The sequence below is a fragment of the Hippoglossus stenolepis genome, chromosome 14 (genome assembly GCF_022539355.2).
Source record: "Hippoglossus stenolepis isolate QCI-W04-F060 chromosome 14, HSTE1.2, whole genome shotgun sequence".
In the NCBI taxonomy this organism is placed as follows: Eukaryota; Metazoa; Chordata; class Actinopteri; order Pleuronectiformes; family Pleuronectidae; genus Hippoglossus; species Hippoglossus stenolepis.
This window is the reverse complement of record NC_061496.1, coordinates 23,332,434-23,346,974: the sequence shown is the minus strand read 5'-3', so window position 1 is coordinate 23,346,974 and position 14,541 is coordinate 23,332,434. Positions and strand designations below refer to the sequence as shown.

Here is a 14,541-nt window from a genome sequence, read left to right as displayed (position 1 = left end):
CAATTAACATGTTTCAAGAATACATTTTTAAGAAAGAAAGATATTCACACATTCAATTCTGTCAAGGTTTCACTGCTCTTGCTCAGCATCATCATTTATTCATCATTTGTGCTAGACCTTCAATGTTAAAATCTTCCATCTATTTAAAAAAAATGCAGGCTTAGTTTAGACTTTATAACTAAACCTGCAATAATCTATATTTTCATTTATCAATGGACCAAATTCATACAATAATCCACAAAGATCTGCCATTCCCCTTTGCTCTACTGAACTCTTTTTGCATTTTTCAGCTTGTTGTTTTGATTTGACATCTCTCATTAGCGTTGTGTGTATATGCAGCAGCCAGTGTATGCTACCTGCCCTGAACCAAATTACAGGCGGGCAAATCAAGTAGCTGCTGAACATACAGTGCAACATTTGGTGTCTAAAGGGACAGTTATCTCCCTCAGGAGTTGGTGGAGACCAAAGCTGGGCTAATAGTTTGCGTATTCTTATACATCCAACAAACGGCACTTTGACAAGAACACTATTGTTGCTCGTGTGTAATCAGGTAATTGTTTCCTAACAAGCTTGTCAAAAGGACTTTATGTGGTTTAATATTTCGGAGTTGGGTAACAATAGTTTGATTGTTATACAAAATATTCAACAGTTGTAATGTGGTAAACTCCCTATGACAGCAACATGCAGGACTCAAATGGCTAAAGTTTGAATATTGGATTATTATTATATCATTATATCATATATACTGAAATAAGTTAGTATCAGCTATATGTAAAAATACATTGTAAAGGTGTTTGAAGAAATTTGAATAAATACGTTCATAATAACAAATGATCAAATGACCTTGGGTAATGACAAAGTTGATCATCGTGATGAACCCAGATAATTATTACCTGGCTCTGTATTTCCCTTCTGCTCTACAGAGTTTTAGTGTCTTTCAGCTAATTGTTTTGGTTTTAGTGGCCACAACATAATGTTTTTACATTTGTTTGCTCTCATAAGCATCATTGCAGACCACAGCTGGCAGCTGCTGTTTTCATTGAAAAAGCTCTGACAAACACACTAGGACTGTGTCCCTCATTAAAAGCATTCATGAGACACCATGTTCACTGTGGCTGTTTGGATAACTATAGTCTAGGACTGCCAGTGGTTTCCAGTGAATCAACTGAGCTATGCCATCCAGAAAGACTGATTCACAGGAGAAGGAATGAGCTGATGAGTCAAAATGTTCTGTGTCTGAGACAACACAGAGATGTGCTGTGGAGGAAGAGCTCCGGGCTAAATGAACACAAACACACCTGAGTCAGTGACAAAGACTTCACACTGTTTAGCCAGGTGCAAGCTACTTACCTGTGAAAAGTCTGCACTGCCAATGAGTAATTAACAATGTAGACAAGTGATTAAATGGCAAATCGGTATGTGAAACGACAGAGATCATTCAGAAGAAGAGTTAAAGTGTGTATTATCAGTGTAACTATAAGAGCCATAGGCAGAATGTTTTCCTAGAAATTCCCCTGTCAGCACACACATGTTAATAATGGATGTCACACTAGTCTCAGCCTGCCTCATTCTGTGCAATTTATTAATGTTTTCTCCATATTGTGTAACTTCTCATTGAAGATTAATTTCTCTGACGTTACACTGACACTTTTTCTTTCTCCTTGTACTGACAGTACTTGCTTTTTAAATTGCTTCATCTGTCTCCCATTTGACTACTTACTATGTGTGTTGTGCACAAAACACCAAAGAATATTCCTTGGCAATAATTACAGTCTGACATGTCTGCTAATGTTAGTAAGTCGTCACAAGAGTGAGATAATCACTTTAATGGTAACGACACAAAAATCAAATGACTTTGAATTGAAAGCAACTTTGGGCAGCGAAATGGACGTTAAACTGAATATAGATAACATCTTACAATATGAAAGGTGCTTTATAAATAAAATGACTCCATCACACTGGGTGAAAGGTAAACATAGAAATTACAAAATGTCTAAAAGTGGCCTCACCTGTGACGACTGGAGCATGGTTGCAACCTCTGTAAATAAATGTCACCACCTGTCACAAAACCGTATTTACTACCCACTTTTAGCTTTCTTTGTATTATGTCCAATGTTTGTGGCCATCAAACAATCTGTAACAGCACCTCACATTCACAAAGGAAACACATTTGAAAGTATTAGCAGGTCAAACATAGTTTTTTATCATAACTCATGGCCTGTATAGATTAACGTGTCCTTCCATTAATGTAATTAACATCACTAAATTAAACAGTAAAATACTATGTATAATACAAAAAGTATGAGGGGGGCCACTTTGTACATTTAAGTAAACTTTACTTAATCCTCTACATACTTTTACTTTTTTTGTGTTTTGAATGCAGCTGTAGATTTGACATCTGAATCATTTGTATTTAAAATGTCCATCTCTGTCTGTGAAACAGAGACAACATTGATAGAGGAGAGAGAGCTCTGGGACTTCTATATGATGTAAACTGAACAGTGAATTTATAGTAACAGTGGAAATATCCCTGTCCATCTGTCTTTCCCATTACCCATCCCTTATATATATATATATATATACTGTCTCTCCATCCTCCATACGTATTTATTATCTCGTAAACCTCATCCTGTGCCATTCACCCCTCACTGTCTGACCTCCAGCCCTCTCTGTCTCCCCTGTTCCCCTCTGTATCCATTCAAATCTCTATTTTCTGTCTCCTCTCTGATCTCATTCATCATCTGCTCTTCCTTTTCTCTGACAATTTTCTTCACCTCACCTCCACACATGTAGACGCAACTTCTGCAGATTTACAAAGTGATGCAAACTACCAAGGCCAATGTCAATCTGTCCCCCAGGAAAAGAGGCCCGTGAACAAATTCTCTTTTGTTCATCTCTACAAGTTTCCTTCACACTCACTTGAACTTGAAAGTGAAACCCAGAATCAGCCCCTGCGACGATTCTGCATAGGTGGCTCCCGCCCTCTAGCGTTGCATTGAAGGTACCGCAGTGGCACCAGTGTAAAGTAGGAGGGCTCAAAGTGTATCGAGCAGCCGGAACCAATCAGATTGCAAAGCGGGAGAGTCTCAATGCATCCTCTCAACCTGCAGAGATGGTCACGTGACAGACCGAGCCAGCATCAGAATGCTACTGTAGCATGTTAGCACATTTAGCTGAGCTAAAGATCACCAGTGTTTATACTTCTCCTTTTTATTTCCGCTTCGTTCGTGGCTCTGTGTTCTCAGCTCACAGAGAAGCTGCGCACGCACAGGGGTGGACCGAGAAATAAATGTGATAATGAAAAAAAATACTGCTTCAGCACCATATTTAGAAAAGAGACAATTTGTAAATAGCATTTTGCAAGACGCACATCCGCACTCTACGACATCAGAGTCTTTAGAAGAGTGTGTTATGTCTCGATCACAGGGTTGTCGGTGCAAAAGCAACACAGGAAGTGAAGAAGAGCGCGTTCACACATCCTCGTTATTGTCTCTTCAGTCAGCGTTCAGCTGAACAGGTTAGCTCCCGTGCTAGCAACTGCCAGCGTTTACCACGTGACCGTGTCTTGCAGCTCGTAGTGCCCCCTCCCTGGCGCGACTTGAGCTCGGTCAGAGCTGTGATTGGTCAGCGGCCAGGTTGTCTGCTCTCCGATTGGTGGAGCGGAGCAGGGAGGTCCAGTTCTCTCGGAGCGTTCTTCCGGTTTACATGTTGGGGTAAAAAAGAAAAGACGAATGGAAAAAGCTGTAATCCACAAAACGAGCATTGCCCAGTAACTCAGTGATACGGTAAAGACTGCGCACCATGAACGCGTTTTTTAAGTTTATCCCGGTGGAGCGTGTGTTGTGGAGAAAGTCCAGGGGTTCGCATGAAAAACAGGCAGCAGCTGGGTTAGCGACGCTAACGTTAGCCTGCTGCTAGCTAAGGTAGCTTTTTTAGTTTTAACGTTTCCGTTAACGTAACCTAAGACCTTAGTTTACATTATCTGGATGAGTTAATGTCAACCTGGAAGCCATTTTATAATTGCGTGTACGCGTGATATTTAAAAAGCAGCGGTGCTGTTGTTGACGGTCAGTTGTGTCTGTTGTTGCTCCTACAACGTCAATCAAAGCTCCGTGAAATGTTTTCGTCTTTGTTTTAAAATGCATGTGTAGCAGTATTAATGAATTGAAGCGGGTTCATGTCTCTGAGCTGCTCCTGGCTCCTTTGCTCACAGGTTACATTATTCCGCAGCTCCCTGTTAGCATGTTCATGTAGCCGCTCTTGTCTAACGGGAGGCGTTTTATTGTTGTACTCCTACAAGGTTAACAGAAGGAATACCGTCGTAAACTGACTGTAGATCTTAATGATTTATTATCTTTCGCTCATGCTTGATTGAATCTGTTACTCTGACACCGGTTTAGGTCCGAAATAGTTAAAATGAGCTCCCAGCAATTCCCCCGACACGGTCTGCCTCCTTCCACCGGGGGAGCACCTCAGATCGCTGCTGCTGGAAACCTTATGTCTGTCAGTCAGCCTTCAAATGCTTCAGGTAAGTGTCTCACTGAACACATTTACAGGATGCTTCAGAAGATGTCTGTAAAAACATGGGTTCATCTATTTTCTATAGGTGGTACAGATGCAGACAGCAGCCGGGATGCTGAGCACGGGCAGCAGGATCATCCCCCAGCTGGAGGAGGGGGGACCTTGGCGTTCAGAGATGACAAGCAGGAGACGATGGTGGTCAGACCGTACCCCCAAGTGCAGGCGCACAGTCAGCCACAAGCTGTTCCCCAGGCTGTGCCCATCCAGGCTGGCACTCCTGTGACTGTGTCTGCCCCCCCTGTCCACCTCCAGCAGGGTCAGCCTGCCGTCCTCACTGAGGGACAGATGAAGGTGATGATTATGCCTAAACTGTTTACATTTTCATTTGCAGAGCTTTTACATTCATAGTACAACATGTACAGTTTAAATACAGTTTAAATGACATCTACATTAGCAGAGATAAACTGCTTTCAGTGGTTGTGGAACAATAAAGTGCTTAGTTCCAACTTATTCACACAACGAAGAAGAAAAACGGAAAGTTGCAGTTCTGTTTTCAGTCTAAGTGGTTAAAGAGAGCTCAGTATAGATCTGGTATGTCAGCTCATGTCTTAAAAGAATAAAACATTGGACTTTAAAACATTTTTTTAAACAAAGTATCTGCAGAGGTTTCTATTTTTAAGATTTGTAAAAAAAAAAGTGAGGTTGTATAATTTAATTGCAGTAAAACAAATCAGATCCAGTTAATGTGTTCAAAGACCCAATATTATATTTCAAGACAGTACCAGCAGGAAGAATAGTTTAATTTCTCTTTGTGGATACACCACCTGCTCAATTGTTTAATCCACATCATATTATTTTGGAATTACTTAATCTTTAGAGACTTTGACTTAGACTGGCTCACCAATATAATGTTCTATAAACTGTAGTGAAGTTACATTGTTTTTGTTTGTTTTTAAAAAATAATATTTTCAACACCATTCATTGCTAAAAAGCAGCAATCTCTTTCTTTTAGGCTGTCCTGAAGTCACCCATGCCGAGTCGTCTTATCGCCCCAGCACCAGCTTCCAACCAAGCTCACATCCCCATTCCCCCCAAGGTGCCTGGTCACATTACTGTCACCATAGAGAGCAGTATTGCTCCCACCCAATCTATTCCTGTGGCAACCATAAGTGGTCAGCAGGTGAGTGCATGATACATTTACTGTCGGTGTATGTGTGTCGGTTTCTGGATGGTTACTGAAGACCTGGTCTGGTTTCATTGTTTCAGGGCCACTCCAGCAACTTACACCACCTGATGCCAGCAAACATTCAGATCATTAGGAGCGGTGCCCCTGCACTGCAGATCGGGACCCCTGCCGTCCCTCCCCAGACCTTCACATCCCATTTACCCCGAGGTATGCATGATTTCATACCAGAGATATGCAAAGCTTGTTTGGTCATTCTTAAAACAGTATTATGTTTGCAGCTCATTCGTGCCGGCGCATCTGTCTTGATCTATGTCACCCTTTTACCCTGCAGGGGCTGCTGCAGCTGCTGTAATGTCCAGCTCCAAAACGGTCCTACGACCAGCCACTGGAGCAAGTGCAGGCCCTGGCCAGCCCACAGTGCAGCACATTATCCATCAGACCATTCAGGTACCCTGGACCTTTATCCACTGGGCTGCAGATATTGTTTTATGCATTTGGAAACCTTGCGTGTAACCATGTCATCTCGCTGTGTTCACAGTCCCGTCCTGCTGTAACAAGCTCTACAGCTGTGCTTCCAACTGTGGTGGCCCCCATCTCAGCTACTAGAACCCAGTCTCCATCTATTAATCCAAGTGTTACACACTCTGCAGAGGTAGCACATGGGTAGGTAGTTCAAATTTATTGAAGAGAGCATAAGCAGAGATGCTGTGTGTGTGTAAGTTTTGGATGTGATTAGAAATTGATCACTTTTTAATTTCATGAGTTTTGGAAAAAAACATTTTAGGCAATGGAGCTACCCTGTTGTGACTGTTTAGAAAACTTTGAATTGTTATTCTCTCACTTTTTACTTCGCTTGAAGGACTTTAAGATGCCTGAAAAGGTGAAAGGAACCAATTTTTAACAAGACAAAGGAAGAAAGAAGTCTGAGAAAATATTAAACTTCTTTTTTTTCTGCCAGTTAAAATCTATTATACATATTCTTTCAGTTATTTGACAGTTTATATATCATTTTCTTTGTGGAAAACCAGAACAAAAACGTAGGATCCAAATAAAATTTAACTTCTTGAATTGTAACTTGACAGGTATGAATTACAACTGATAAACTGTGTAAAACTCAATACAAAATACAGACAAAACTGTATAAATCAGTTGGGAGTTGCTTTGCTGGATATCAAAGTTAATCTGTATTTTATCACCATTGGTTCTACAGAGTTTTCTGTACTGACCTTTCCTTCTGGGCCTTTTTATGCACTAAACAGATCACTAATTAGATTTTTATCTCTCAGGCGACCAGGGCTGACTATTCACCCCCCTCCAGCCACCGTCAATATTCAGAGGCCTCAGACGTCCCGGGACACTGCCACAAGGATCACACTGCCGTCACATCCGGCAATTGGGGCTCAAAAGCCTCAGCCGCCACACACTATGACACAGGTTACTTCTTGTCTATGGCAGCTTACACAGATAATGTCATTTTTCACATTGACTGAAATAATAGCCCCCTTTTCTCCTCACAGAAGCCCATGTTCAGTACTGTGACGCCGGTGGCTGCAGCAACTGTGGCCCCGATTGTTGCCACGACTGTGCCATCAACAACTACAATAGGTATTGCATTTTGTATCTTAATATATTTTAACTATTAAGAGTAGTTTACATTTGATTAAAGCGCAGAGAATCATCTGCAGCTCGGGCAGTTATTCAGATGTAAATATCACTTATGATGTTGTGTTGTTGTTTAGGCTCGGTGCCACACACACAAATGACCAGTAACACTATTGTAACCATGACGATGGCCTCGCACTCCTCTCATGCTACAGCTGTGACCACCTCTGCCATACCTGTTGGTAAGTTTGACTTTTTGTTGGAAAACTATTTGGCGCTTCATAACCATGTGAAGTTTTGTAGCATGTTTTATTGCGCACTCTTAACAGTTGTCTTAACCCTCTGTTGTTGCTCACAGCTAAAGTGGTCCCTCAGCCCATCGCCCACTCGTCATCCCGCGTGCAGCCTGACTACCCAGGAGAGAGAACCAACCTCATCCCCATCCCAGGGCACCGGTCGTCTCCCAACCCAGTCACCATGGAAGCGAGAAGTGAGAACAGGTAAGCGCTCAATATTTGTGAATTTATCCTTCAAACAAATACAAACCAAGCATCCACATAACTTTTATATATTAAGACAGTGTTTTGACTTCTGATATTTAGCTGTTGTGTTTAGAAAGACTTCTACAAAACACTGTAGAGTTATAATCCAGCAAAGATCCTTCATTCTTCCTGCTTTCCCTCAAATTGTCCCCATATATATATATATATATATATATATATATATATAGCTGCTATAAAAGCAAGATTGGCACTTTGACCTAGAAGATAGATATTGAGCAGCAATTAGCTATTTCATGTGCCTCTATACTAATGCAGGTTGTGTTGTAATCATGACTTCTTTATAAAAATGTGAATATAGAGAAGATTAATGCTTATGAAGTCCATATCTTAATTATTAGGAAATTATTTATTATTATTATTAATGAAAGAAGTACAGATAAAATACTTTTTTGATCTGCTGAAGAACTTTTATAAGTCTTATGTTTGTTTCTTTTTAAGGCCTTCGGTGCCAGTACAGTTCCAGTATTTCCTGCCGGCTTACTCCTCATCATACCCCCTGACACACACCTACACCCCAATCAGCAGCTCTGTATCTACCATCCGCCAGTATCCTGGTAAGCACTTTGTTGTTTTACTTGCAGTCACAGCTCACAGCCTCGTCACATTACATTTCAACAAAGTTTATCCACATTGGCCCCCTGAAAAAAGGATGTGATGTCATGTTATTGATGTGGTATATTAATACTGATCAGAGCAATTCCACTATAAACTGCACGAGAGTGATGCAACTGTTTTTTTTGTAGGGTTGTGTGATAGTGTAACAAATATACAGATAAAACATGCTAGAATATGAAACTAAAGTGTGAAAGAAGCAACTTGAAAGCACATTTCCCTTATTTAAACTTAATGCTTTCTCTCAATAAGTCACCCCTCAAGCTCCGAGCTCAGCACTGCCCTCTCAGCCTGGAGTAGGTGTGGCCACAACTGTTCATCTGAACCACATGCAGCTGATGGCGGTCGATCGGATTGGTCTGCCCTCTGCACAAATCAGCACCCAAGGGATCCAGCCAGCACCAATCACTGCGCAGGGTATCCAGCCTGCAGCAATAGGAGTGCAGGGCCTGCACACGCCTGGGTCGATCACCACACAGGGAATACAGCAGACGCCTATAGTCACTCAGCAGCAGCAGCAACAACCACAGTCTGAAGCTAAACCTGGTAATTATAACATGGACTCTGTGTGACAGTGTTAATGCGGAGTTTCCTGAGTTATGGGCTGTTTGTAATTCATGCTCTGTTTCACTCGGGGGTCGTTTTGGCAGACGGCTTTGTAGCCAGTCCAATCAGCAGCACATTCGGCGCCACCCAGCCTGTAGCCACCATGGTCCAGGCACATGCCCAGGGAGGAGTAGGAGGAGCTCCCACCCTGGTCTCCTCCCCCAGACCCAGCATCCTTCGTAAGAAGCCTGCTAATGAAGGGTGAGTAAAACAGCCAGCACACGAGACACTGGACCAGGCAGGAATTCATCATCTTCTCCTAAAACTCTCTTTGCACTTTCCTTAAAGCTTGTTCATACAAGTCTTCAAGTTGGATTGAGCCACTGTACATTATTAATTTCCTGTGTTCATGAACAGGAACACCTCTGAGATCTGATGATCAAGATAATCAATGACTTCAAACAATGATCCCTTCCAATAAGGCTGTGTTCGGTTCCATGGAAGTTTTTAGTCATTTAAATTTAATCGAACGGTGAAAAGTAACTGTCAATAGTTGTATTAGAAAAACACTGTACTGTGATAGAATAAAGAAGGAAATGTTTTAACGTTAGATGAAAAATATAAGAAAATGATACCAACGGTGATGTTTGACTGAAATAGAAAGCCATCATAATTTACTTGTAGGCGTCGCCCAAGTTTATGGATCTTAAAATGCACAATTGAATATAAGATATGCGTTGTAATTGTAGAGTTTCTCTTGCCTTGATTCTGAATCTTAACAGACTGTGGTGAAACTAACCCTGGAGTAATCTAACCCCCAACTGAAATATTACACCTAACCTGTGTTTAAAAAATTCACTTTTTAAACTCTGCTGTATGGAAGGTTGACATATTCTTCAAATAAAGTATGACAGAAACCTGCTTTGTGTGTTTTAGTTGTGTTCGTAAGAACCTGATCCCCGCCCAGCCTAGTGAACCCAGCAGTGGCAGAATCGAGAGTGGCGTGAGAGGAGCCGGATCTCCCCGACCTTCAGGGTGAGCGCCTGTCAAATCACATGATCACATCCTGTCACTGTAAGTTCTGATATGAGCCTATAACCTGACACTTTGGATTGTTCTCTTAGCGTGAAACCCAAAGCTGAGCTGCACATGGCAGTGGCTCCGCCTGTCATGGCTACAGTAGAAGCACTACCTTCTCAGTTAGGAGAGCAGCATATGGTGTCCTCTAGTACGCAGCACCTCGCCCAAGCCATCCCCAACATGCTTGCCACACCAGGACCTGTACCTCCCTCCCAGCCCTCCACCCTCCTCTCAGCCCTGCCAGCAGCCATGGCTGTCACTCCCCCTGTCCCCGCTTCAATGGCCAACACCGTGGCCTCCCCCACCCAGCCCGCAGCCAGTAGCACTGCAGCTTGTGCTGCCAGCTCCACCTGCTCAGATGTGAAAATCAAACAGGAGGTAGAGAACATGGACACACAGCCAGGTGAGGAGCACATCTGTCCTCCACTTGTCAGTGATGTGATGGGGGGGAAAAATACTGAATTTAAAGAAGATCTTAAGTTAATGATGTTTGCATCTCTTCCCTCACAGATCCTAACTCAGTGCAAGCACTCACCACCCAGGCCTCCTCCCTAACCACTCCAGGAGATCTGATCCCCGGGGCGTCCCCGAGGAAGAAGCCCCGCAAGCAGCAGCATGTTATTTCCACAGAGGAGAGCGAGATGGTGGAAACCAACAGCACGGATGAAGAAAAGACCCCTGGCAGGCCCATCACTGGCAGGGCGGAGAGGTGTGAATCTCCACCCAGGGAATATGTTGGTATGTAATGTGATACCATTCATTGATGGTTTCAGTCTGTGTTGGTCGCACCATAAATTTTTAAACTCTTGTTTTTGTTTTAGATGAAGAAGGTGTGCGTTATGTGCCAGTCAAGCCTCGGCCTCCTGTCACCCTTTTGCGGCACTACCGCAACCCCTGGAAAGCTGCCTACCACCACTTCCAGAGGTACAGCGACATCCGGGTCAAAGGTCAGTATCTTATTGCATACAGGCAAAAATACCCCCATTTTATACAGCCAGCGGCTTTTTCTCTCTGACAGCAGTTCTTTATTTCTGTCACAGAAGAGAAGAAGGGCACCTTGCAGGATATGGCCAATCAGAGAGGAGTGGCATGCAGAGCACAAGGCTGGAAAATTCATCTGTGTGCTGCACAGCTCAGGCAGTTGGTGAGTGCTGGTCCCAGACCTGAAAAGATATTAATCATTGTTATCATTAATCTTAAAATGCTTTCAGACATGAAAAGGAGGTGCTATACATATAGAAGTTAAGATTTTGAAGATGACAAGATTCAAGAGCTAATGGTGATTCGGTCTGACGCCGGAGTTGATTAACAGTAAACAAAAACATGTGATCCCTGCAGTGGAATTGATCCGTTATGTCCTGCGTCTGCCTGCTGCACCACCCTCACCTGAACGCTCTGGAAATGTTGTTGTAAAAGTTTCTGACTGGAGAGTCTCCTCCCGCGTTCTTCATATGTGAAAGGCAAACTCGACAAAGTCCTGGCATCATTGTCCAGAGTTTTTCCGGAGTTCATGTCTGAAAAACGGCTTTCATGCCTTAATTTAAATGTCCAAAGGTTTGAATAAAAGCAGAGTTTGGGCGTTGGCTTAAGTGAAAGAGCGATTACATATTATCTCGTTTCATCTTTATGATACAATATTACTGCAGTAACCGGCAACACAATAAATTCAACATTTTAACAAACATCCAACTGAGCGACCAGAATAAATTGAAGCAATATAACATAACTCAATATTCATTTGAGTCTCAGTAATTCTGTGTGGAAAGAAAGTCCTTATGTTATTTGGGCTTCTGTAATCACCATGTGATTATTACTTGCTCCCCAGTCGAGTTTGGAGCATGACGTGTACAGTCGGCTCTCCACCCTTCAAGAGGGTCTGATTCCAAAGAAGAGAGCCGGCTCTGACGACGACCTTCACCGAATCAACGAACTTATACAGGTATGGTTACTAGCTGCAGAAGTGTCTAACCTCAGTTATGCAGTCATTGTCATTAAAGTTGTCCATATAAATGATGTTGTAAACAAGTTGATTTGCATGGAGTGAAACATTTATTCACCCTACCCAGATAGAAAAAATGCTCATCTAATCCAGTAATAAAGTGTATGTCTGATACAAGTGACGGCAGCAAAATCCTGTGCATTTACATGAGCAGCAATCATCTGCCCCCTGAACATGAGAATACATAGATAATACTCTCACATGACCAACCCTTTGCTGCATCAAAGCTCCACCATATTGAGGCAGATACATTTTTACTGTAATTTAACTTCAAGATAATTTTTGTGGATTTACTGAGGTTTAGCTACTACATCATAAAAACTGCTTTCTAATCCCAAATCGTTGTCCTGTCTGTCAACAAACCAGCTTCAAGTTATTTGTTCGTTTTGTGTCCTCAGGGTAACATGCAGCGCTGTAAGCTGGTGATGGACCAGGTGACCGAGGCCAGAGACACCATGATGAAAGTGCTCGACCATAAAGAGAAAGTGCTGAAGCTGCTCAACAAGAACGGCGCCGTCAAGAAGTCCTCCAAACTGAAGCGCAAAGAGCGAGCGTAAAAGACCTTCTGTTCTGCCGACGACCGCCACTGTCCCCTCTCTGAAAGGGGGGGTGAAGGAACTGCTCAGAATTTGGTGCTATGATTTGCCGCATACAATCTCACGCACCCTCCCTATCTGCCTGAGAGTGGACGGAGAGAAGTGACAGAAGGACTTTAAAAAAGAGACAGCACACACATTGAGCGTGGAGCGGTGTAGGTTGCGTCAGAGTGGCCACCGGGATGGCCCCATCATTGTTTCCCTCCTTTTTGTTTATTTCTAAAGACCCCAAGATCATTTTTACTAACTTAGTTTCTGCCTCTTCTTCCAAGACGACGTCTGAAGCGGGCACGTTGTTTATTTTTAATGTTGAGCGCCGAAGGCAGGTGGAGTGAATCCCTAAGTGACAAAAGCATTTCAGTTCAGACGAACCACCCAAGAGTTCTAAATGGGATTAATCAGTCATTTTTAGCAAACTGTGTATACAGACTAATCTCAATTGTGCTCTTTTCATCAATCTGTGCCTTCATTTTGTCAGTGGATGTGAAATTGACAGAAACATGTGAACGTGGTTTCGCATGCCGTCGAAACATTCTTAAAAGATGATTCAAAGAAAAGGGTGAGGCCATTTTCACTGCTAACTTTTTTTTCTCTGTGCAGATTTGTTCCTCTAGCATGGGTAAACGTTTACCTAGTTTAGTTGTAATCTAAAAGTAAATTCAGACTGTCATGGGTTGAGATGGAAAAAACTACTAGAAGAACCTAAATGTGGCAAATTGAATTGAATTTAACGTACAAAAAGAAGTGCTCACCTGGTGTGACAGGATAAATAGTGTCCTTACAGTAAGTAAAAACATACTTCATTCGGAATACGCCAAGCTAACCAAACAGTTAAACCACCATCCCCCACTTAATCAGAAGTAGACTGGTGTCGTGGTGGTAATAAGATAGTTTCATTTGGTTTCAGAAGATCCGGTGCTTGAACGAGAGTGAGTTTCATTGTGCGTTCAGAGCGATGGATTGAATTCATGTATATCACTGTAAATGTGCTGTTGGTTTTTTTCCATTGACCTGGTTCTTTTCAAGTTTTGTACTCGATGAAACACGTTTGTGCTGTGTGACGTGCGCTGCTTCATTTTGCTGAGTGTAACGATAATGACGTTATGAGATGAAGTGAGCCTGGAACATTCAGCTGTTGTACATTGTTTTTGTCTGTGTAATTATAGTAAAGATACTTAAACAATACAAGGCACGCTGGTATTTTCACTCTTCCTTTTCATTCTAAGGTTGAATATATTTTTGGCAAGGAGTCATATCTATGCGGTAATAAAGAATGAAACCACATTCTGGTATCAGGCACAGTGGATGGTGGATCCCCTTCAGAAGTGAGCTCAGACATTGACCGTTGCATGTAATTATATACATTTTAAATGAGAGGATTATGTGGAGAGAATTATTTCTCTCCACAGTCACTGATGCTTGTTCATTGTGGGAATGGGTTTCTCTTTCATATTGTAAGATCTCGACCTCACCTTGTAAAGTGCCTTGAGATAATGTATGTTGTGATTTGGTGCTATACAATTGAATGCTTTGACAATATGGATCTTTTAAGGTCATGATTTCCTCTACAGGGAGTAGTATGATCACATCTCTGGAAGGAGCTTTGTCATTTATCTTTACTATCTGCAATTTACAACATTATTGCTTCCAAGTGCAGCTGACCCCATTGATTTACTTATGACGACTGTATTTGTAGATCAGGAAAAGTCAGCCCCAGGTTCATATTTGAGTTGAAAACATTCCCCTTTAGCACAATTTCTGAAACCACCAGACTCCAAAGAATACCTCTTCTTGTTTGGTGTTAAATGATTCAATGTTTCAGGAGGATATATACAA

General features: G+C 42.2%; 1 protein-coding gene across 2 annotated transcripts; it reads left to right on the top strand.

Annotated features, from left to right (window-relative positions):
- The first annotated feature begins 3,531 nt into the window (after nucleotides 1-3,531).
- On the top strand, nucleotides 3,532-13,890 carry sap130a (Sin3A-associated protein a). Of its 2 annotated transcripts, none has more exons than XM_035177157.2 (21): nucleotides 3,532-3,785; nucleotides 4,401-4,528; nucleotides 4,607-4,872; nucleotides 5,534-5,701; nucleotides 5,788-5,914; nucleotides 6,039-6,154; nucleotides 6,246-6,370; nucleotides 6,994-7,141; nucleotides 7,225-7,312; nucleotides 7,447-7,551; nucleotides 7,668-7,809; nucleotides 8,311-8,426; nucleotides 8,737-9,030; nucleotides 9,135-9,291; nucleotides 9,967-10,065; nucleotides 10,155-10,513; nucleotides 10,621-10,848; nucleotides 10,932-11,057; nucleotides 11,151-11,254; nucleotides 11,936-12,049; nucleotides 12,508-13,890. In XM_035177157.2, the coding sequence occupies exons 2-21, from the start codon at nucleotides 4,417-4,419 to the stop codon at nucleotides 12,664-12,666; spliced, it is 3,153 nt and encodes a 1,050-aa protein (XP_035033048.1). In that variant the 5' UTR covers nucleotides 3,532-3,785; nucleotides 4,401-4,416; the 3' UTR covers nucleotides 12,667-13,890. The 2 variants fall into 2 exon arrangements, with proteins under 2 accessions (XP_035033048.1, XP_035033049.1); XM_035177158.2 differs by lacking the exon at nucleotides 3,532-3,785 and adding an exon at nucleotides 3,800-3,923.
- Nucleotides 13,891-14,541: the final 651 nt, after the last annotated feature.

Bases quoted from the DNA above. Each gene is read 5' to 3' on its own strand.
- sap130a (XM_035177157.2), top strand. From the start codon at position 4,417: ATGAGCTCCCAGCAATTCCCCCGACACGGTCTGCCTCCTTCCACCGGG. The intron at 5,702-5,787 runs GTGAGTGCATGA...TCATTGTTTCAG, and splicing joins CAACCATAAGTGGTCAGCAG to GGCCACTCCAGCAACTTACA. The intron at 10,849-10,931 runs GTATGTAATGTG...TTTTTGTTTTAG, and splicing joins TCCACCCAGGGAATATGTTG to ATGAAGAAGGTGTGCGTTAT.